Source organism: Phoenix dactylifera, chromosome 2 (genome assembly GCF_051530095.1).
Source record: "Phoenix dactylifera cultivar Ajwa chromosome 2, Ajwa_hap1_PhDact_Kaust_v1.1, whole genome shotgun sequence".
NCBI classification, from domain to species: Eukaryota; Viridiplantae; Streptophyta; class Magnoliopsida; order Arecales; family Arecaceae; genus Phoenix; species Phoenix dactylifera.
In genome coordinates this window covers 25,339,085-25,360,672 of record NC_143191.1, presented here as the reverse complement: position 1 = coordinate 25,360,672, position 21,588 = coordinate 25,339,085, and the positions used below count along the sequence as shown (strand labels likewise).

Genomic DNA, 21,588 nt, shown 5'->3' with positions numbered 1-21,588 from the left:
CTCTTTTCTCCTCTTTAATAGCTGGTTTTCGAGGAGATAAGTTATAAAAGGTGGTTCTAAGCATTAACAATAAAAAGAGAGAAAATCCATTGAGAGCATTCAAGTCTATCAACCACCGAAGGAGAGTTAGAGCCATTCAAAGAAAAAGAGGAGTTATTGCATCCCAAGCGATTTCAGAGCACTCCTCACATTAAAGACGTATTGAAGTGATTCTCAACTATCAGCACATTCAAGAGAGGATCCAGTAAAAGAGAAGCAAAGTCTTCCATCGGCAAAATCTATTTGAAGGCTTCTTCCTTTACATTTTGTTTATATTGCTATATCTGCTTATCTAGAAGCTTGTAATCTTTAAAACTTATTTCTCTGTTATTTGTTACTTGATTCAATCAGAAGATTGAATCAAGGGGTTAAGGTTTGTTGGTGAGCCCGTAAAATCAATGGGATTGTTTGTGAGCCGGAAAAAACAAACGGAGAGGTTTTAGTCGGTGAGCCAGGAAAAACCGACCAGGTTCGTTATGATCCTACGAAAACAATAAGTTGGGTTGTGAGCTTGTAAAACTACTGAGCTGTAATCTTGAGATTATAGTGAACTCCCAAGAGAAGCTTGGGGAGTGGATGTAGGAGCCAGGGTTGGCTCCGAACTACTATAAAAATCTTATGTTTGTGTTGTGATATATCTTGTTTTACTTCTTTACTGCTTTGTTATAGATTACTCAATTATATTTACTTAAAATCAAGAAATCTTTCTTATAGATTACTCAATTACATTTGCTTAAAAGTTTGGAACAGCCAAACCACATAAGGAATCAAAATTAAACCCATACCCGGCCTTGTTACCCATATCGTCCATCCCTTGCAAATCAGTATCTTACTAGCTAAAGGGGGTGTTGAAAAGCTTGACCGGATAATCTATATTGCAAGCATGCCTAAAGCTAGTAGGTGTACCCTTTCCCTTCATGAAGGAAGTCTTCTATTCAAATATTGGGAGGTATCCCCAGCGGTTGACACTGGCAATTCTTCTATCAATTTTATGAAATAATCCTAAAGAGAAAACAGAGTAAGCTAACATTATGTATTACATCCTCAAAGCGCTGCTGCTCATAACTGCTTGTACTCATAATCCCTCAGCTGCATCCTCCGGCACCAAACCCAATCATTTCCCTGGCAACGTCATAAACCACGTCGAACGTCCTCTGCTGCATGTTCCCAACTATGGAAAGCCCATCCTCATCGACGCTGGCGAATGCGAGGCAACCCTGCGAGGGGCTCGCGAAAAGGAGGATCCCCGAGGCATCGACGTTAAACGTGACACCAGCACTGAACTGCAGAGCGTACCGCAGGCACTCTAATTCTGCTATACCCAGTGAAGTTGTAGCAGGTGTCCAGCATCTCAAACGCGGCCATTGGCGAATACTATCGACGTGTTGCATGAATCATATAAAGTTTTGTTTACCAAGTCAAATTTTGACATGGAAGTTAATTTCTAGGAACTTGTAGACCCTTTGTCATGTAAAAGTGTTTTCACGAAGTGATTATTTTAAAAACCCTTCCATGATGCCCATTCTTTGATAATGATGTTGCACCTAACTTCATTTGCTCCGATGATTAAACGCATGGAACAGCCAAAACATCGAAACCAAATGAGGACGAGCTCAAATCAAGATCCAGTTTTTATCATGCCAAAGATAAATTAGCACGACTATAATCATGCTATTTTTTTCTTGAATAATTAAGTAGAGGGACTATTTCGTCCTACACTAGGCCGGTTCTCTTTTTGTTCTGTTTTCTTACGATGAACTCTTAATTTCTTTTTCTTGTCTCCTGGTTGCTTGATCAATCAGTTAATCTATCATGCTCCCAACCATTGTGTTCGACCAATTAATTACAACCGTTGGCGCCAAACCCAATTCTTCTATTTGCGATGTCATAAACCACATTAAACCGCTTCTGCTGCGCGTTGCCGATGATGCCAAAGTCCTTGGCATCGCCATTGGGGGCGAACGCCAGGCACGCCTGCGAAACGTTGGGCACGTATAGTATGCCGGAGAAGTCGACGTTAAGGGTAGTCCCGCCTCCAAACATCAGCGCCACCGTCGGCACCGACACCGTGTCATAGCCTGTGAAATTATAGCATGTGTCCAGTATCGACAGAGCCGGCACCATCTTGTACCTGGTCATCTGCTTACGGAATGCCGACTGAAGGGCGGCATAGGCCGATGGAGGCAATCTGCTGATCACTGTGCCGGAATCAAGCACCGTCCCGGCAGTAGAGAACACCTTCGAAGATATTGGAAGCTGCTTACCGCCGACTTTGATTGCCACGAGATCAAGGAAGTAGAATGAAGGCAAATTGGAGAATGTCCGCAACGGCGTGAACTGGACGTTCGACAGTCGACGACTGCCTAGTGTCAGATAGCCTGGCTTGCTCGATGTGGATGGAATGCAGTAAGAGAAGACACCGCCATACTTCGGCGACGACTGCGATACTAGCGATACTGGTCTACGCCCTAAACCGAGCAGACCGGCAGCCCTACCGAAGAGCCCCTTGCTCTGATCGCCGCAGCCGAACAAGAAATTCGGCAGCACGTCGGAGGGCGTCAGTGTGAGGGTGTCGCTGCCGAAGAAGCCCTTCGACTGGGATTTATCGCCGTATTCGATTTTGTAGCGGCACCTGCTGTCGGCCGAGCAGTTGCGAGAGTCGAGCTTTTTGCAACTGGGGGAGCTACAGGAGATGTTGGAATAGGTGGAGGATTGAGATGGGTCGAAGAGTGGATCCTGTTGGGGGTAGCAGTTACGACCACTGCACGGCTTGCACTGGATCCATGTGATGTCGCTGCCGGTGTCGAAGATCACCATGAAGTCGTTCTTAGGGTTGCCGAAACCGACTTTGACGACGTAATTGCCGGTCCCGATCGAGCCGCCGGAGTTGGCGGGGATAGTTGCGGCGAGCGAGGCACGAGTGCCGTTGGAGGCGATGGAGATCTGGCGTTGGAGCCAGTTGACTCGATCTTGGTCCTGGTTGAGGAGTTTGACGTCGGCTGGCTTCCGGCTGGGGCTCAGCGGCGAGCATGGGCCGTGCCGGTGCACTACTTTCATCATGGACGGGTTTGAATCTGTGGAATTATAATTTTCAATAGATTTAGCAAAGAGACAATGTCATAGGCTAATGGAGCGCCTACAAAAGGTTTCCATATCCTTACGTCATCTACCTACCGTGACATGAAGATCTTCTATATACATTTATATATACTATATGCGTTCTGAAACAGGGGACCGAGTGGCTTTGACTTGGTTGGTCAGGAACCACACAATCCCCTATCCCCTCCCATTCCCAAAAAAGCAAATTAGGCATAAGACCAGTGAAACTGGCATGTCCTTTCCGTCTTTTATCGAAGTATTTCAGAACATCAATTCTTTGTCGAGGAACTCTTTTGAGAAATTTTGAAACACAAAATGTGTATTAGTGTGTATAACCTGCAAATTATGTCTAAAGTACTTAATTTGAGCTAAAAGAATATGCAACCTCTTTATTTATTATGTTTTTTGAAGGAGGTGGCAGAACTGAATTTTCAACTAGAACTTTTGAGAAATTTTCAAAGGTCGGCCAGAATTCACCGTCAGGGCACCAAGTACATGCCACGCTAATATCTTTGTCATGCATAAACGATACATTAGTATATTCTCCCCAGTCTTTTTGGGAAGAATGTTCTACCCAATCTTTCTCTTTAACAAGGAAAGCCAAGCGTAAATGATTAGATATATTTTACACCAACCTCTCGGTGAGGAGCAAACTGAGCTCGGCAGCAAAGAGCGAACACCAACCACGTATCGATTTTCCGTCTCCCTTCCATAGACTCGCGGCGCCTGGAGAAAAGTAAAAGCCAGAAGAAAAAAGGCACAACAAGAGCAGAGTGAGGAGTGGAGAAGAGCCATGACAGAGAATTTATTCTCTCTAAATTTGCTGCGCACTTGGAAGGAAGGATAGGACTGATTTATATAGATACAGATGCCCCCCTTTGCGCGTTAATTAACGCGTTAGGATATTTGAGCAAGTCTCTCTTACGACCACACAAGTCTTTCGTTTTAGATGCTTCTGTACGCGTCCGCACTGGAGAACGGAAACAGAGCTGGCCACTTTGGCTCCACAAAATGGGGGAAATTAAGGAGATGTTTTACGTCCTGGAACGCACCAGTTGGACGAGTAGTTGACGTACGAAATCAGTGGTGTTGACCGCAAGTCAAATATAATGATCCTTTGGGGAAGATAAGTTATTACCGTATTATATAATGGATTCGGTCACCAATCCTTGCAGAAATCTTAGCTTTGAATGGAAACTTTTTCTCAATTCAGACAACTTTAACGGTGAGGAATTTGCTGAATAGAAAAAGAACTAACTCTTCTATTTTTGAGCATGATGAATAGAAAGTAGGGAGAACTAATGACCGGTATATTTTTTGATTGGTCTCTAACGTTTAATCTATGTTGACTGGTTGTTTAACAACCAATCCAGCAATATTTCAATATTTCATTATAAGACGAAAATGCCCCCACCCTACTGATCTCTCATTCTCACCTCTTCCATTCCCACCAAAGAAGAGAAAAAAAAAGGGGGTCGGGCCAGCCGTGGCCGCCACCGGCTACGGCTCGCCCCCTCCCAAGCCTTTTCCGTGGCCATGCTGCCGGGAATGCCTCCGCCCTCGCCCCCTCCCATGACCGCGCTGTCAGAAATGCCCCCGCCCCCAACAAGCCCCATCCTGCGGCCGTCGCCGGCCTAGGCCCGCCCTCCTCCAGCGTCCTCCGTGGCCCGGTCTCTTTCCGGCGCCGCTAGCCTTGCAAAAGGAGACGTGTTCTCCGCTGGCCAATCGCGGCCGCTAGCGGCGGCGGCCCAGCCCCCTCCTGGGCCCCCTCCCACGACCCAGCCCCTTTCCGGCGCTGCCGGCTCGCGGGAGGAGAAGAAAGAAGAAGGGGAGAAGAGAAGAAAAAAAAAGAAAAAGAAAAGAAAAAAAGAAGAAAAGTAAAGAAAAAGAAGAAAAGAAAAAAGAAGAAGAAAAAGAAATATATATATATATATACACACGAATGAATGAATGAATAAATAAATAAATAATATACTGTAATAAAAAAATATATAAATAAATAAATAAAGCCACCGTGGCCGCGGCCCCTCTCGCGGCCCCCTCCTGTGGCCGCCACGGCCCGGCCCCTTTCTGGTGTGGTTGGCTCGCGGGAGAAGAAGAAAGAAGAAAGAAGAAGAAGGGAATAAGAGAAAAAAAAAAAGAAAATGAAAAAAAGAAGAAAAGGAAAAAAAAAGAAGAAAAGAAAAGAAAAAAATGAAAAGAAGAAAAAAAGAAAGAAAAATAAATAAATAAATAAATGCATAAATAAATTGAATGAATAAATAAATAAATATATAATATAATGTAATGAAATAAAATAATTATAAATAAATAAAGCTGCCGCAGCCGGGCCTCCTCACGCAGCCCCCTCCTGCGGCCGCCACGGCCCGACCCCCTTCCGGCGCCGCCGGCTCGCGGGAGGAGCAGAAAGAAGAAAGAAGAAGAAGGAAAGAAGGGAAGAAAAAAAAGAAGAAAAAGGAAAGAAAAAGAAGAAAAGAAAAAAAAAATAAATATATATATGAATAAATAAATAAATAAATGATATATTGTAATGAAAATAAAATAATTATAAATAAATAACTAAATAAAGCTGCCCCGGTCGGGCCCCCTCCCGTGGTTGCCACGGCCTGGCTCCTTCTAGCGCTACCGGCCACACGGGAGGAGAAAATAGAAGAAAAGAAAAGAAAAAAAAAGAAAAGAAAATAATGACTGAGTGGCAAATAATCTGATCTTTATGATATTGATAGATACAGTGGATTTCTCACCATTATAATTAGTTAAGTAAGCTTGGAACTTGTTGACCCCCTAATGGATTTTGATGAATACAAAACACTAGAGTATAATTCCCTTTATATTGACAATTTACGTGAGCATTTCAGGTGTTTAACTAAGAATATTGTTAAGTATTGTCAAGGCATGTTCCCGTATTTTTTGGTGAATTTATTGAAGATTTTTGAGATGAAGAAAACGGATCAGGGGTAGCCGAGACGTCTCCGGCTTGTTCCAGAGACGTCTCCGGCACGCAGAGAAGAAGCTGGGACGTCTGGAGATGTCCCCAGCACTTGCCAAGGCGTCTCGCAGGGTCGGAGTCGACTCCCGGCTTTCCAGAGTCGACTCTCTCAGAGACGGCAGAAAGGCCGTTTTCAAGGGATGCACGCGAGTCGTCTCCGAAGGACGCGGAGCCGACTCTCTCAGGGATTCCAGAGGACCCGTTTTTCGTTGAGAAAACATCGGAGCCGTCTCCGACGTCGCGGAGTCGTCCCTACGCATAAAGCACAAAAATCCCGAGACGTCCCCCGAGGCATGCGAGCCGGCTCTCTCAGAAAAACAGAAAAACAAGAAATCGGGCTGTTCTTCTTCGGAGTCGTCCCCAGAAAGCACCGAGTCGACTCCGACATTGTCGAAGGATTTTTTATACAGCCGAGATGTCTCTCGTTCAAGCGGAGACGTCTCCGGAATGCCTGAAACGCGACTGACACATTTTTGCAGGTTTTGTTTGAAATCCTAACGGCTCTATTTTTGTTTCTAACGGATCTAGTGCTTGCAGAAGTTTAAAAAGGAGTTTTTAAGTGCATGAAAAGAGACTTCTCACCGACCAAACACAAAAGCATTCAAGAGAGAAGAAAGAGAGAGAGTCTCAAGGGAGTTGGTGCTTTCAAGAGGAGAAATCAAGTGCATTCAAGCCTTCTTCATCTGATTTCGTGCTCATCCACTCACTCCCACTCGGCAATCAAAGCTCACATTCAAGCCGACGTGATCCACATCGGAAGAACCACCATCATCCAAGCTTTCAACGGCAAAGAGGGTTCTTCCGGTTTTGTTGTTCTTTATTAATTTATTTGCTTTCATAGAAGCTTTTAAATTCTTGTAAAACTCTTAAACATTGTGCTTGTTCCAGTCAAGGGACTTGGAACAAGGGTTAGGCGTCCCAAGCCTAGTTTAAATTGGGGGATTGTAGGGTTCGTTGTTAGCCCGAGTTAAAACAACGAGTTGGGTAGTTCACTCGAAAAACTACCGGACTATAATCGCCGATTATAGTGGAAAATTCCCAAAGGTGTTTGGGGAGTGGATGTAGGAGCAGTGGAAGCTCCGAACTACTATAAACCTCTGTGTTTGCGATTGATTGTGCTTACCGCTTTAATTTTATTCTTGCACCTACACTTGTGTGTATTGTTTAATTAGACTAAAAATTTTAAAACACCCAATTCACCCCCCTCTTGGGTGACCATCTCTGGGCAACAAGTGGTATCAGAGCAGGTGCTCTATGTATTTTTGAAGACCTAACCGTCTTTGCCAAAGATTAAGATGGCAACACCCTTCAACAATGTTCCTGCTGAGGGGCAGGCTACCAATAGACCTCCACTTTTCAATGGGACAAATTATTCCTATTGGAAAACTAGAATGAGAATTTTTGTTCAAGCACAAGATTATGCCTTGTGGAGGGCTATAATCAAAGGACCACACGAACCATCTCACATAGTTAATGGCGTTCAGGTTTCCAAACCTGAGGAGGATTGGGATGAGAATGATAACAAGATGGTTCAACTCAATGCTAGAGCCATGAATACATTGTATTGTGCTCTAGATGTAAATGAGTTTAATAGAGTCTCCACCTGTAGTTCCGCCAAGGAAATATGGGATAGTCTTGAAGTTACCCACGAGGGTACTAATCAAGTCAAGGAGTCTAAAGTGAACATTTTAGTTCACAAATATGAATTATTTAAGATGGAACCCAACGAAACTATTTCATGCATGTTCACACGCTTCACTGATATAATTAATGGTCTAAAGAATTTGGGTAAATCTTACCCTAATTCAGAACTTGTGAAGAAAATTTTTAGGTCCTTGCCAAAAACTTGGGAAGCGAAGGTCACGGCGATTGTAGAAGCCAAAGACCTCAACACCTTGGCACTTGAAGAACTATTGGGCTCATTGATGACGCATGAGCTCACAATGAAGCAACATGAAGAAGATGTGCCAAAGAAGAAGACAATCGCCCTCAAGGCCATTTCAAGTAATTGTGAAGAAGAAAGCAGTGAAAGTGAAGAGGGAAGTGAAGATGAAGACTTGGCCTTAATAGTAAGGAAGTTCAAAAAATTCATAAGAAGAAAGAAGGCCTTCCCAAGAAAGAAGTTTGGAGGGAGAAATGATTGGGAAAAGAAAAAAGAAAAAGAAAGAGACCCAATCATATGTTATGATTGTAAGAGACCGGGACACATCCGCTCCGAATGTCCTCAACAGAAGAAACACTATGGAAAGAAGAAGAAGAAGGCGTTGAAAGCGACTTGGGATGATAGTGACACATTCTCCTCCGAGGAAGAGAAGGAAGAGACCGCCAACTTGTGTTTCATGGCATTCGACGACGATGAGGTATGTCAAAGCTCAATTACAGATTTTACTTTAGAAGAATTATATGAAGCTTTCCAAGAACTCATGAATGATTGTAGTATGTTAGGAGTAAAGAATAAAGAACTAAAGGCCTCCAATCAAAAACTGAAGGATGACATTAAAAACCTATTGATTGAAAAGGAAAATTATGAAAATGATAGCATTATTGACCTAAAGGATAAAATTTCAGAACTTAGCATTGAGCATGAAACTGCAAATACACTCATTAGGGAATTAAATCTAAGAGTCAAATTTCTACTCAATAGTAATACTTCACTTGCACAAAATGTCAAATCTCTTAAAAATGATAAGGAAGTATTAGCTAAAGAAAATTTGGACCTTAAGGATGAGCTACACAAGTATAAACCAATTGTGCAGAAATTTACACATAGATCGAAAAAATTAAATCTTATTCTATCCAATCAAAGAGCTGTTTTTAATAAAGCCGGATTAGGATACAAAACTAGCAAACAACAAAAATATCTAAAGAACATTTTTGTAAAAGCAAAAGATGTTAAAACTGAAAAACCTACATGCTTTTGTTGTGAGAAAAATGGACATAAAGCTTATTCTTGCATTCAAAGAAAGATTCAAACTAATAAGAACACATTTGTAAAGGGTAAAAACGCAACCAAAATATGGATTCCTAAGGGAACCAACTACACTAACCAAGAAGGACCCAAGAAAACTTGGGTACCTAAGAGTTTCACATGATTATTTTGTAGGTATGCCTTGCAGCCGGGAGCAAAAAGAGAATGTGGTATCTTGATAGCGGTTGCTCAAGGCATATGACCGGTGACAAGAGCCACTTCGTCACCTTGAAAGCAAAAGAAGGAGGAGTTGTCACATTTGGAGACAATGCTAAAGGCCAAATCATTGGCGTTGGTAAAATCTCTATATCACCCTCCTCATTTATTGACAATGTACTGTTAGTTAATGGATTAAAACATAATTTACTAAGTATAAATCAATTTTGTGACAAGGCTTTAAAGTGTCATTTGAATCTTCCCTATGCATAATTAGTAGTCCAATTGACAATGGGATCATACTTATGGGACATAGGCTTGGAAATGTTTACATGGTAGATCTTGATGATCTCACCATGAAAGATGGCCAATGTCTTGTAGCCATGGATGCCAAGGTCAATGAGACTAGCTGGTTATGGCATCGTAGGTTAGGACATGCTAGCATGGATTTAATTTCTAAATTGATTAGAAAAGATCTAGTTAAAGGACTACCAAAAATAGATTTTGTAAAGAACAAAATTTGTGCTGCATGTCAACTAGGAAAACATACAAGAAGCTCTTTCAAACCTAAGAACATAGTTTCAACATCAAAACCCTTAGAACTAATTCACATGGATTTATTTGGACCCACTAGAACTGCTAGTCTAGGGGGTAAGAAGTTTGGTCTTGTAATTGTTGATGATTTTTTACGTTTTACATGGGTTTCATTCCTTGCCCACAAAGATGAGTCCTTTCTTGCTTTTATCAAGTTTCATAATAGGATTACAAATGAACTTAACCTTAAACTAAAAGCAATTAGGAGTGATCATGGTACTGAGTTTGAAAATCAGCATTTTAAAAAATTTTGTGAAGAAAACGGTATCAATCATAATTTTTCGGCCCCTAGGACACCCCAACAAAATGGAGTGGTAGAAAGGAAGAATCGCACACTAGCAGATATGGCTCGTACTATGTTGTGCGAATCGGATCTACCAAAGTATTTTTGGGCTGAAGCAATCAATATTGCTTGCCATATTTTAAACCGTGCTTTAGTTAGATCTATTTTAAAGAAACACCTTATGAGTTGTTGAAAAATAAGAAGCCCAATATAAGTTATTTTCATGTTTTCGGTTGTCGCTGCTTTATTTTAAACAATGGAAAGGACAATCTATGTAAATTTAGTGCTAAATCAGATGAGGGGATCTTTTTAGGTTATTCCTCATCTAGTAGAGCATACAGGGTCTTCAACAAGAGAACTCTCGTTGTTGAAGAATCCATTCATGTTGTTTTTGATGAAGCTAATGGAGATTCTTCTAGAAAAGAAGAAGATGGTGATGCAGGTATACTTGAAGACAGAATGAAGGAGTTCTCCATACAAGACAAACAACATGAGGATGAAATCAAGGAAGATACAATTCAGCAAAATGAAGAAGATCAACCCCAAGTAAGAAATCAAGATCTTCCGAGGGAATGGAGGTATGCACATGGTCATCCAAGGGATCTAATCCTTGGTGACCCTTCACAAGGGGTAAGGACAAGATCCTCTTTAAGAAATACTAGTAATTATCTTGCATTCATTTCACAAATAGAGCCTAAATCAGTAGAGGAAGCCGAAAAAGATGAAAATTGGATAAATGCTATGCAAGAGGAATTAAACCAATTTGAAAGAAATCAAGTTTGGACTCTAATGAAAAGACCCCCTAATGTTTCAATTATAGGCACTAAGTGGGTATATAGAAATAAACTAGATGAAGATGGAGTAGTAATAAGAAACAAAGCTAGGTTAGTAGCCAAAGGCTACAATCAGGAAGAAGGCATAGATTTTGATAAAACCTTCGCTCCTGTTGCTAGGTTAGAGGCTATTAGACTACTTTTGGCATATGCATGCTTCATGGATTTCAAACTCTATCAAATGGATGTAAAAAGTGCATTTTTAAATGGGTATATAATGGAGGAAGTTTATGTAGAACAACCTTCAGGTTTTGAAAACCACTTACATCCAGATTATGTTTTTAAATTGCATAAAGCATTGTATGGACTTAAGCAAGCCCCTAGGGCTTGGTATGAAAGATTAAGTAATTTTCTAATTGAAAATGAGTTTAAAAGAGGAAATGTAGATAAAACACTCTTCATTAAAAGAAAAGGAAATGACTTATTGCTTGTGCAAATTTATGTGGATGATATAATTTTTGGTGCTACTAATGATAGTCTTTGTCAAGAGTTTCCTAAGCTTATGCAAGGAGAATTCAAAATGAGCATGATGGGTGAGCTCAACTTCTTCCTTGGGCTACAAATAAAACAATCAGAGGAAGGCATCTTCATCAGTCAGTCCAAGTACATTAAGGAAATGTTGGAGAAGTTCAAGATGAAGGAGGCAAAGGAAATCAGCACACCGATGGGCTCAAGTTGCAAGCTTGACAAAGATGAAAAAGGTAAATGTGTAGACTGCAAATTGTACAGAGGTATGATAGGCTCTTTACTTTACCTTACTGCTAGTAGACCAGACATATTATTTAGTGTTTGCATGTGTGCTAGATACCAAGCATGTCCTAAGGAATCACACTTACAAGCTGTTAAAAGAATATTCAAATACCTAGTAGGGACATCTAATGCAGGTTTATGGTATTCTAAACAATCTGATTTAAATTTAATTGCTTATTCCGATGCTGATTTTGCCGGGTGCAAACTTGACAGAAAAAGCACAAGTAGCACCTGTCAATTCTTGGGTGCTAACTTGGTTTCTTGGTTTAGCAAGAAACAGAATTCAGTTGCCTTGTCCACAGCTGAGGCTGAGTACATTGCAGCCAGAAGCTGTTGTGCCCAAGTTCTTTGGATTAAGCAACAACTTGAAGATTTTGGTATCAAAATGGACAATATTCCAATTAGATGTGATAATACAAGTGCAATCAATTTAACAAAAAATCATGTCCAACACTCTAAATCAAAATACATAGAGATTAGGCATCACTTTATAAGAGATCATGTGTTGAAAAATGATGTATTGATTGAGTATGTATGCACTAAAAATCAATTGGCCGATATCTTTACAAAGCCCCTTTGTAAAGATAGGTTCAATTTTTTAAGGAATACCTTGTGCTTGTATGATCCTAGCAAGTAGATTGAATTTGTAATGCAAGCATGATTTGACTTCAATGCTATAGCTTAAATAATTTAACTCCTCAAACATATGCAATGCTTTGTATGCTCTAGAGGTACATATGAATGCTACTCAAACTCATAATACACTTCAAGGTCAGCTATAGCAAACCTAGTGCCTAATAAGTGAAAATATGAATCTATCAAATTAGATGACGAATTGTTTGACTTTCTGGAGGATAGTTATCCCCCTTGGACTCTTCATAGAGATATTTTTAGAGCCTATTCCATAGGCATTCGAAATTTGATCAAACATTCCTCATTTCAATATTGATAATTCAAAAATCATTGTCAAGCTTTTATAGGATGAATTATTAAAGGGGAGGATCACAAGCAAGCTCACTTAATAATCGCCAAAATAAATTAAACTGATCATTGAGGTTGAATAAAACAAATTGGGAGAAGATTGGAAACATTCTGAAATTTTTTTTAGTGCCGGAGATGTCTCTGGCGAATCGCAGAGACGTCCCCCCGGCGAGACGTCTCGCATTAGTCGCGAAGACATCTCGGGGACAGAATGGAATTTTTTTTAAAACAGGCCGAAACAGCTCGAGCCGTCCCGAGCTGTTTTCCATCGTCCCCAACAAAACCCTAAACCCTCGCATCCATCTTCTCTCCACCACCAATCGAACCAAAATCACTGCCCATTTCCCTAGATTTCCGGTCGATGGCACCTAAGAAAGCTAGGCGTAGTGGTGGGAGGCGTCCTAGGGTGGCGAATGACGAGGAACGGCGGGAAGAGCCCTCCGCACCGTCTCCTCCGGTTGCTCCGCCAACCGTGACTCCCTCCTGTGCGAATCGCACAGTAACAACAGGTAGGCATATAGATTTTCAATTCTTAGCGGGTGAGGGGTTCTCTATTGGAGAGATACTCCGTGCCCAAGGTTGGGAACACCTATGTTCCCTAAACGTGTCTACCTACCCTGGCTTAGTGAGAGAAGTTTTTGGTAATTTGGCCTTAGGGAGCTCGGGGTACATAGGGTATGTCCGAGGCACATTTGTAGAAGTCAATGAGGATATCTTGTCTAGTTTATTGCAAATACCTAAGTATGGTGAGGCTCCGACCTCACATCCCCAAAGAGAGATTGCTCTAAACTTAATTCTAGGTAGAGAGAACTGTGGTCCTCTTGACATTGTTAAGTCCCAAGACCTCAATGCTGAAATGAGATTGCTTTTGAGCATAATCAACAGGGTCTTGTTCCCAAAAACCGGTCGCTTCGACTTCGTTTCGGAGCGAGATTTGGCCATTATGCACCACATCCTGTTAGGAATTCTCCTAAATCTTCCTAGGCTCATGTTAAACTACATTTCAATCTGTCATAGGTACTCCAGGTTCAGCATCCCGTATGGGATGGTCTTTACCCTACTTTTCAAGCATTTTAAGGTTCCTATCCCTGAAAATGAGCCAGAGAGACCCTGAGAAACACTGACTTCTATAACGAGAGCACACTACATAGGATGGAGTTTGACAAGAAAGACGGGTCTTGGGTTAAGGTTTGTAAAAGAAAATTCCAAACTGTAGAGCCTGAGATCCATCATCAGGAGCATGTCCACCTCTCTCCTCCACATAGCCCTATACCCTTTACTGATCATATGGAGAGCTTTCCTTTTCCTAATGTACCTTCCAGCTCGGCTGGACCATCCACTTCCATGCCTCCTCCTCCAGGTGTTGGATCGACTCTCTTGTCGGATGAGTAGATGCACACCTTAGCATCCATGGTGTGCCAGCAAATGAGGGAAGAAATTAGGTCAGTGGTTTCTGCTGAGATAGCTCCTATCCGCACTTCACATGAAGCACTTTTAGAAGAGTTGAAAGCAATTAGAACTCAAATGGAAGCTATAGGGTCAGAGTTGGTTTGTGTGGCATCAAACCAAACTAGAAGATCATGTGAAATACAAGCTGAATTGAAGATCATATCGGATAGTCTTCAAGAGCTGACGAGCCCTGAAGGCAATTTGGCTGCCCAGCTTAGAGGGAGGATTGATAGAGCATCCCATGAAATTGAAGCATTAATGAGAGCACTCAATCAGTCTCAGGGAGATAACTTTAGAAGATTAATGCTAGCAATTCATAGGTTTGTGGAAGCTGCTACTGCGGCTCTTGAGGGTGCTGGCCAGTGAGGCACATTTTGTGGACATCTAGGGTTCATCTTTTTGTAAAGCCCTAAGCTTATATGAAACTCTTTCTTTTGTGTTTGCAATCAATCCTTGTAATGGCATCAAATGTTGTAATGCTATATGAATGCCATATCCTTTCTTTTTGAATCTTGGAGTATGTTTTTTTTTTTTAATATTGTGATGTGCTATGGATGTTAAAATGTCATAATATACCTTGAATGTTCAAACTTGACAATGTGCAACCATTTCACTATTTTGCCAACTTGACAATGCATATGAAACAGGGGGAGCACAACTTGTAATAATTGAATTTAAATGGTCTGAAATGAATTCCAAAACAAAGGGAGAGTAAAATTCACCTTCCCAAATCATTGAATGTTTCATGTTAATTAGATATAAATGCTGAATTCTAATCTAAAAAGCAACATGGATGCTGAAATCTTATTTGCAAATCTGAAAAAGGAAGTAGAACCATTCAAATAGGCATCGCGTTTTGGGGGAATAGGCAAAATTTGTCCCCTTCATTGTTGATGACAAAAAGGGGGAGTAGAACCAATATGGAATGCAAAATACAAAATTTTTATGTTTATCACACTCATACTTGAAAGTTTAATTAGAATCAACAAAATGAAAAGATAAAATTGAAGAATATTGGCTTAATTGTCTTTAGCATCAATATTTCATCAATTTATACTTTAACTTGATTCAAATCTAAAAGTGATAGATGATATGCCAAAATTGCTCAAAGAGCTACTAAGATCAATGCTTATGCATAAGTATAGAACTGACAATTGACTATACTGAATTATGCATACTGTATCTAGCTCTAACCAAAACACAATACTTGTACATCTGATCAAATACTGTGTATATGTTTAATTTTAAATTTTGCATATACTCAGTGTTTTGTCATCATCAAAAAGTGGGAGATTGTTGACCCCCTAATGGATTTTGATGAATACAAAACACTAGAGTATAATTTCCTTTATATTGACAATTTACGTGAGCATTTCAGGTGTTTAACTAAGAATATTGTTAAGTATTGTCAAGGCATGTTCCCGTATTTTTCGGTGGATTTATTGAAGATTTTTGAGATGAAGAAAACGGATCAAGGGCAGCCGAGACGTCTCCGGCTTGTTCCAGAGACGTCTCCGGCACGCAGAGAAGAAGCTGGGACGTCTGGAGACATCCCCAGCACTTGCCGAGGCATCTTGCAGGGTCGGAGTCGACTTCCGGCTTTCTAGAGTCGACTCTCTCAGAGACGGCAGAAAGGCCGTTTTCAAGGGATGTGCGCGAGTCGTCTCCGAAGGACGCGGAGCCGACTCTCTCAGGGATTCTAGAGGACCCGTTTTTTGTTGAGAAAACGTCGGAGCCGTCTCCGACATCGCGGAGTCGTCCCTACGCATAAAGCACAAAAATCTCGAGACGTCCCCCGAGGCATGCGAGCCGGCTCTATCAGAAAAACAGAAAAACAAGAAATCGGGCTGTTCTTCTTCGGAGTCGTCCCCAGAAAGCGCCGAGTCGACTCCGACATTGTCGAAGGATTTTTTATACAGCCGAGACGTCTCTCGTTCAAGCGGAGACGTCTCCGGAATGCCTAGAACGCGACTGACACATTTTTGCAGGTTTTGTTTGAAATCCTAACGGCTCTATTTTTGTTTCTAGCGGATCTATTGCTTGCAGAAGTATAAAAAGGAGTTTTTAAGTGCATGAAAAGAGACTTCTCACCGACCTAACACAAAAGCATTCAAGAGAGAAGAAAGAGAGAGAGTCTCAAGGGAGTTGGTGCTTTCAAGAGGAGAAATCAAGTACATTCAAGCCTTCTTCATCTAATTTCGTGCTTATCCACTCACTCCCACTCGGCAATCAAAGCTCACATTCAAGCCGACGTGATCTACATCGGAAGAACCACCATCATCCAAGCTTTCAACGGCAAAGAGGGTTCTTCCGGTTTTGTTGTTCTTTATTGATTTATTTGCTTTCATAGAAGCTTTTAAATTCTTGTAAAACTCTTAAACATTGTGCTTGTTCCAGTCAAGGGACTTGGAACAAGGGTTAGGCGTCCCAAGCCTAGTTTAAATTGGGAGATTGTAATGTTCGTTGTTAGCCCGGGTTAAAACAACGAGTTGGGTAGTTCACTCGAAAAACTACTGGACTGTAATCGCCGATTATAGTGGAAAATTCCCAAAGGTGTTTGGGGAGTGAATGTAGGAGCAGTGGAAGCTCCAAACCACTATAAACCTCTGTGTTTGCGATTAATTGTGCTTACCGCTTTAATTTTATTCTTGCACCTACACTTGTGTGTATTGTTTAATTAGACTAAAAATTTTAAAATACCCAATTCACCCTCCGCTTGGGTGACCATCTCTGGGCAACAAAACTCAATTCATATAGCCTCGAATACAGTTAACTCACCATTGCAATTAGGTTAGTAAACTTGGTATGTAAGTAATATAGCATGGCACATATTGAAGTAAGCTTGGCATCAGTTAATCAATGTTTGAATATTTAATTTAGCTTGGTACAGTTAAATAATCTTGGAACACACTTAATATAGCCTGGCATACAATTAAATCATCTTGGAACATAGTTAAATCTTTTTTGCACACAGTTAAGTCTTTTCTGTACACAATTAAGTTGTCTTGCCACACAGTTAAGTTAAGAAAGCTCAATGTTGCAAAAAGATTTAACTGTGTGGAATATTATAAAGCAATTAAAATTCTTTTTCTCTGCCCAATGTGAAATGTATTTTCCTCGGTTCCTTTTTTTGGATGGGATTCTCTCTCCCATTCTTCTACTGACAATAGAATTACAAGAAACCTGTGTACCTAAAGGAGAAATATGCCGTGAATTTACATGGAATAACTAATTAGAAAATTTTCTGGCTTCCATCTGATCTGCACATTATCTTTGATTTATCCTAACATATTTGCTCTCCATTTTGTGAAAATACCAGCAACAGAATATATGGTTAAATCTATGATACAAGTTCATCTAGAAATTAAGGAAAAAAACGTTAAAAGGCTTTTTATTTTCTTTTCTGTTTTAACAATAAAGCCTTTATCTTTGACTAGTTGACGATGACGTTGCATCACAAAGTGGTGATTTGCTTGACTGCTTTATTTATTTGAACACTATAAATATCAGTATATTTGCTTATATTCTTAATTCATAAAAACTGAGAATACACAAAAAATCCCCATGGCATGTATCAACGATATTTTTCGTATTATATAACAAGTGATCTAGTATTCTCATGGCATAACAATTTATTCGTGGATACTCTAGGAACATACCAAGCATGGTGAACTTAGATGACCGAGGATTGGATTATCTTAGGATAAAGATCACAGTGATCTTAGATCATCATGGTAATCCTATTTGGGTCACCAAACACTCCATTTTAATGTATATAGAGTTCAAAACACACTTGCAGCAACCGAACACTCTCACGGCCTTCAAAAACAAAGCACGAAGATCCTTCTGCCCATTGTCCAACCTAAAGGAATTGTATAAATTTTATTATTATAAAACCTACTATGTGTTGTACAAGTTTCTAAATGACATGTAAGCATGAGTTCGGGAGAAGAAGCCATTCTTTAAACAATAAGATTTATTTAAAATAAAAGTAGATAAAACAAATTTAATTCCTCTAGTATATATTATATTGGCCTGCCGGCAATGTATAAAAAATTGATCTTGTAAGGGCCCAATGCCTAATAATCTCTCTCATAAGAAAGGAAAAGATACACAAATTAGCAGATGACGCGCAACAAACGCGCGACAATCATACTATCACCCTTTCACTAGCATACGGGCCCACCCAGGAGTAAGGTGCAATCCAGGCATTCCCATAAATAGTTAAGCATAATGGTGAACATACTAATTTATTTTTAAGATTATGGGTCTTAATAAAGTGCTACCAGCCAATTTCAAAACTAAAATCACATTATTCCACCACAAGGAAATCAAGCATTGCGGACGCTTTTTTAATTATATACTGATACTTATAAGCATCGGTATTTTTATTATCGATGTTGATTATTTTGGACTTTGCTCCAAATAGTGGCTTTGAGAGGGACCTATTTGTAAAATGACATTTCATTATATATAAGGTACACATTACCTGTTTCCCGTGAGATGAAGGGTTTTGTTTTGTTTTTAGGGTGAAAGGGATTTCAGCCGCCGCCGCACCCATCTTCTTCATCCTCCCGTGCACTCTCGGTCTCCTGGCAACATCTGACTTGGTTTCCCTTCTGTCTTCACTCGCTGGAGGCTTTCTTCCTTCTTCCTTCTTCAACCGTGGCTTCTTCCTGTGGCTTCCCTGTTTCCGTGAGCCCCTTTCTTCTTTGCTGTTCACAGAAATTGCAACAAGGGAAGGTATAGTTTTGATACTCATTTGATCTACCATTGGAGCCGTAGAAAGGTTGATTTGCATACTACACTTTTGATCTATCATTGTGGCTGCAGAAGGGTGATCCGATCAGGTTGTTTCTTGCTTTATATTTGGTTTTATATTGCCTCATATTGTGATCATTTGGCAGTCCATATTTTGGGCTCTTATGTATCTATGTTTGTACCCTATTGGGAAGATTGATATAGTGGATTGCTCCTCCTCCCCGTGGATGTAGGCACTTGCTGCCGAACCACGTAAATTTGGTGTCTTTGTGCTTATCTTTTCATGCCTGTGATGTGTTTGATGGAATGCCTGAACGAGACCAATTGTTAATTGGTAAGCCGGATACAGTGAGTTTTGTGCCCATTAATCTCAACAATTGGTATCAGAGCTATGGCTACTGTTGGGCAACAAAATTCATCTAGGGCTAACGATTCGGCTTCTGTTTCACATTCCACTACCATAAGGCATGAAGTGGCTGTATTTGATGGCACAGGGGACTTCTCACTATGGAAGGTAAGAATGAAATACCTGTTGGTTAAGGAGGGTGTAGCAAAAGCCCTCAAGGGTATGGATGCAATCCCAGGAGATAATGAGGCTGTCAAAGAAGAGATTAATGAGAGAGCACTAGGAACTTTGTTTTCGGGTTTGAGTGATAAAGTCCTGCGAAATGTTGTGGATCTTGATACAGCTAAGGGAGTATGGAAAAAATTGGAGAGTCTATATATGGCAAAATCCCTTACTAATAGATTGTATTTGAGGGGAAAGTTGCACACATTTCGTATGGCAGAAGGGACTTCACTCAAAGATCACTTGGATGAGTATAATAAGCTCCTACTTGATTTATCAAATATTGGTGTTGAAGTAGATGAAGAAGACAAGGCTTTGATCCTCATCTACTCATTGCCTAAGTCCTTTGAGCATATTACTACTACTATGCTCTATGGAAAAGAGACAATAAGTCTTGAAGAGGTAGAAGCTACTTTGTTATCCAATGAGCTTAGATTGAAAGTACAGCTACAATATCAAGTTCAGACTCCAGCTCAAGGACTTATATTTAGAGGTAGAGATGAGCAGAAGAAAGGTGGACAAGGTAGAAGCAAATCCAAAACCAGATCAAAGTCTAGGTCTAGAAGACCAGGTGTTTGTCACTATTGTAAGAAACCAGGCCACTGGAAATCAGAATGTAGACTACTACAGTCTAAGAAAGAGAGGGAACAAAAGGATAAAGGAACCGTCTCAGACTCGGCAACGGTTGCAGTTTCAACAGCAAGTCACAACAGTAATGATAATGATGCAGTATTTACAGCTGCTTGCAGTGTCAGTCATCCTGATACTTGGATTGTGGACTCTGGAGCATCTTTCCACATGACACCTCATAAGGAATGGTTCTCTTCTTTTAGATCATGTGAGGGGGGCACCGTTCTTCTTGGAGATGATGGTATTTGTAAAGTGGAAGGTGTTGGTACAGTTCAAATTAAATCTAATGCAAACACTGTCGTGACTTTGGACGATGTCAGATATGTTCCTCAACTAAAGAGAAACCTTCTCTCAGTACATGCTTTCGATAGTGCAGGTTTCGAGGGCAGATGGGGTAGAGGATCAATAACTATCAATAAAGGAGTATTGACTTTATTGAAAGGGAAATTGTGTGGGACCCTTTACTATTTGGATGGTAGTACAATAGTTGGACAGGCTTCAGCAGTACAGTCTTCTACTGAGCAGTTGACACACCTGTGGCATCAGAGATTGGGCCACATCTCAGATAAAGGTTTACAGGAGCTGAGCAGACGTGGTTTGCTAAGTGGTCAGAAGGTTGGTGCACTTGGATTCTGTGAGCATTGTGTGTTCGGAAAACAACACAGGGTCAGCTTTTCTATAGGCGTGCACAGGACAGCTGGTATATTAGATTATATTCATTCTGACCTATGGGGACCAGCCCCAATTACATCCAAGGGTGGATCTAGGTATTTACTCACTTTTATTGATGACTACTCCCGCAAAGTCTGGATATACACTATCAGAAATAAGAGTGATGTATTTGACACATTTAAGAAGTGGAAGGCTATGGTCGAGAGGCATACTGATAGGAAGTTGAAAACCTTCCGAACTGACAATGGATTAGAATTCTGTTCTACTGAGTTTAATGACTTTTGCAAATTAGAGGGTATTGTCAGACATAGAACCACAGTGGGTACACCTCAACAGAATGGTGTGGCAGAACGCATGAATCGCACACTAATTGAGAGAGTCAGATCTATGCTATCTAGTTCTGGATTAACTAGAGATTTTTGGGCAGAGGCCGCTCACACAGCCTGCTATATTATAAACCGATCTCCAGCATCAGCATTGGGCATGAAAACTCCGGAAGAAATGTGGACAGGAAAACCTGCAGACTATTCAGTACTCAGAGTCTTTGGGTGTCCAGCTTATGCACATATAAGAGATGGAAAGTTGGACCCTAGGGCTAAGAAGTGCGTATTTCTAGGATACGCATCTGGGGTAAAAGGCTACAGATTATGGTGCACAGAGCCTGGATCCCAAGGTTTTTTAGTCAATAGGGATGTGACATTTCATGAGATAGCTACTCCTTTAAGGCAGCTACAGCCAAGTTCTTCTGAGAGAGATCAGGGTCAGGATCAGATAAATAGGACTGTTATGAATATTGATCAGACTATCAGATCACAG

At 40.7% G+C, this 21,588-nt stretch overlaps 2 protein-coding genes across 2 annotated transcripts; one reads left to right on the top strand and one right to left on the bottom strand.

Moving 5' to 3' along the window:
- Positions 1 to 1,668: 1,668 nt before the first annotated feature.
- On the bottom strand, positions 1,669 to 4,174 carry LOC103699244 (aspartyl protease family protein At5g10770-like). Its single transcript, XM_039120186.2, has 2 exons — positions 3,774 to 4,174; positions 1,669 to 3,113 (listed from the first exon to the last, which is right to left on the bottom strand). Exons 1-2 carry the CDS (start codon positions 3,931 to 3,933, stop codon positions 1,879 to 1,881), a joined length of 1,395 nt encoding a protein of 464 aa, XP_038976114.2. The 5' UTR covers positions 3,934 to 4,174; the 3' UTR covers positions 1,669 to 1,878.
- Positions 4,175 to 7,172: 2,998 nt separating this feature from the next.
- LOC148714627 (uncharacterized) lies at positions 7,173 to 13,816 on the top strand. The gene is made up of 2 exons (XM_088714178.2): positions 7,173 to 8,317; positions 13,710 to 13,816. The coding sequence occupies exons 1-2, from the start codon at positions 7,423 to 7,425 to the stop codon at positions 13,814 to 13,816; spliced, it is 1,002 nt and encodes a 333-aa protein (XP_088570304.1). The 5' UTR covers positions 7,173 to 7,422.
- Positions 13,817 to 21,588: the final 7,772 nt, after the last annotated feature.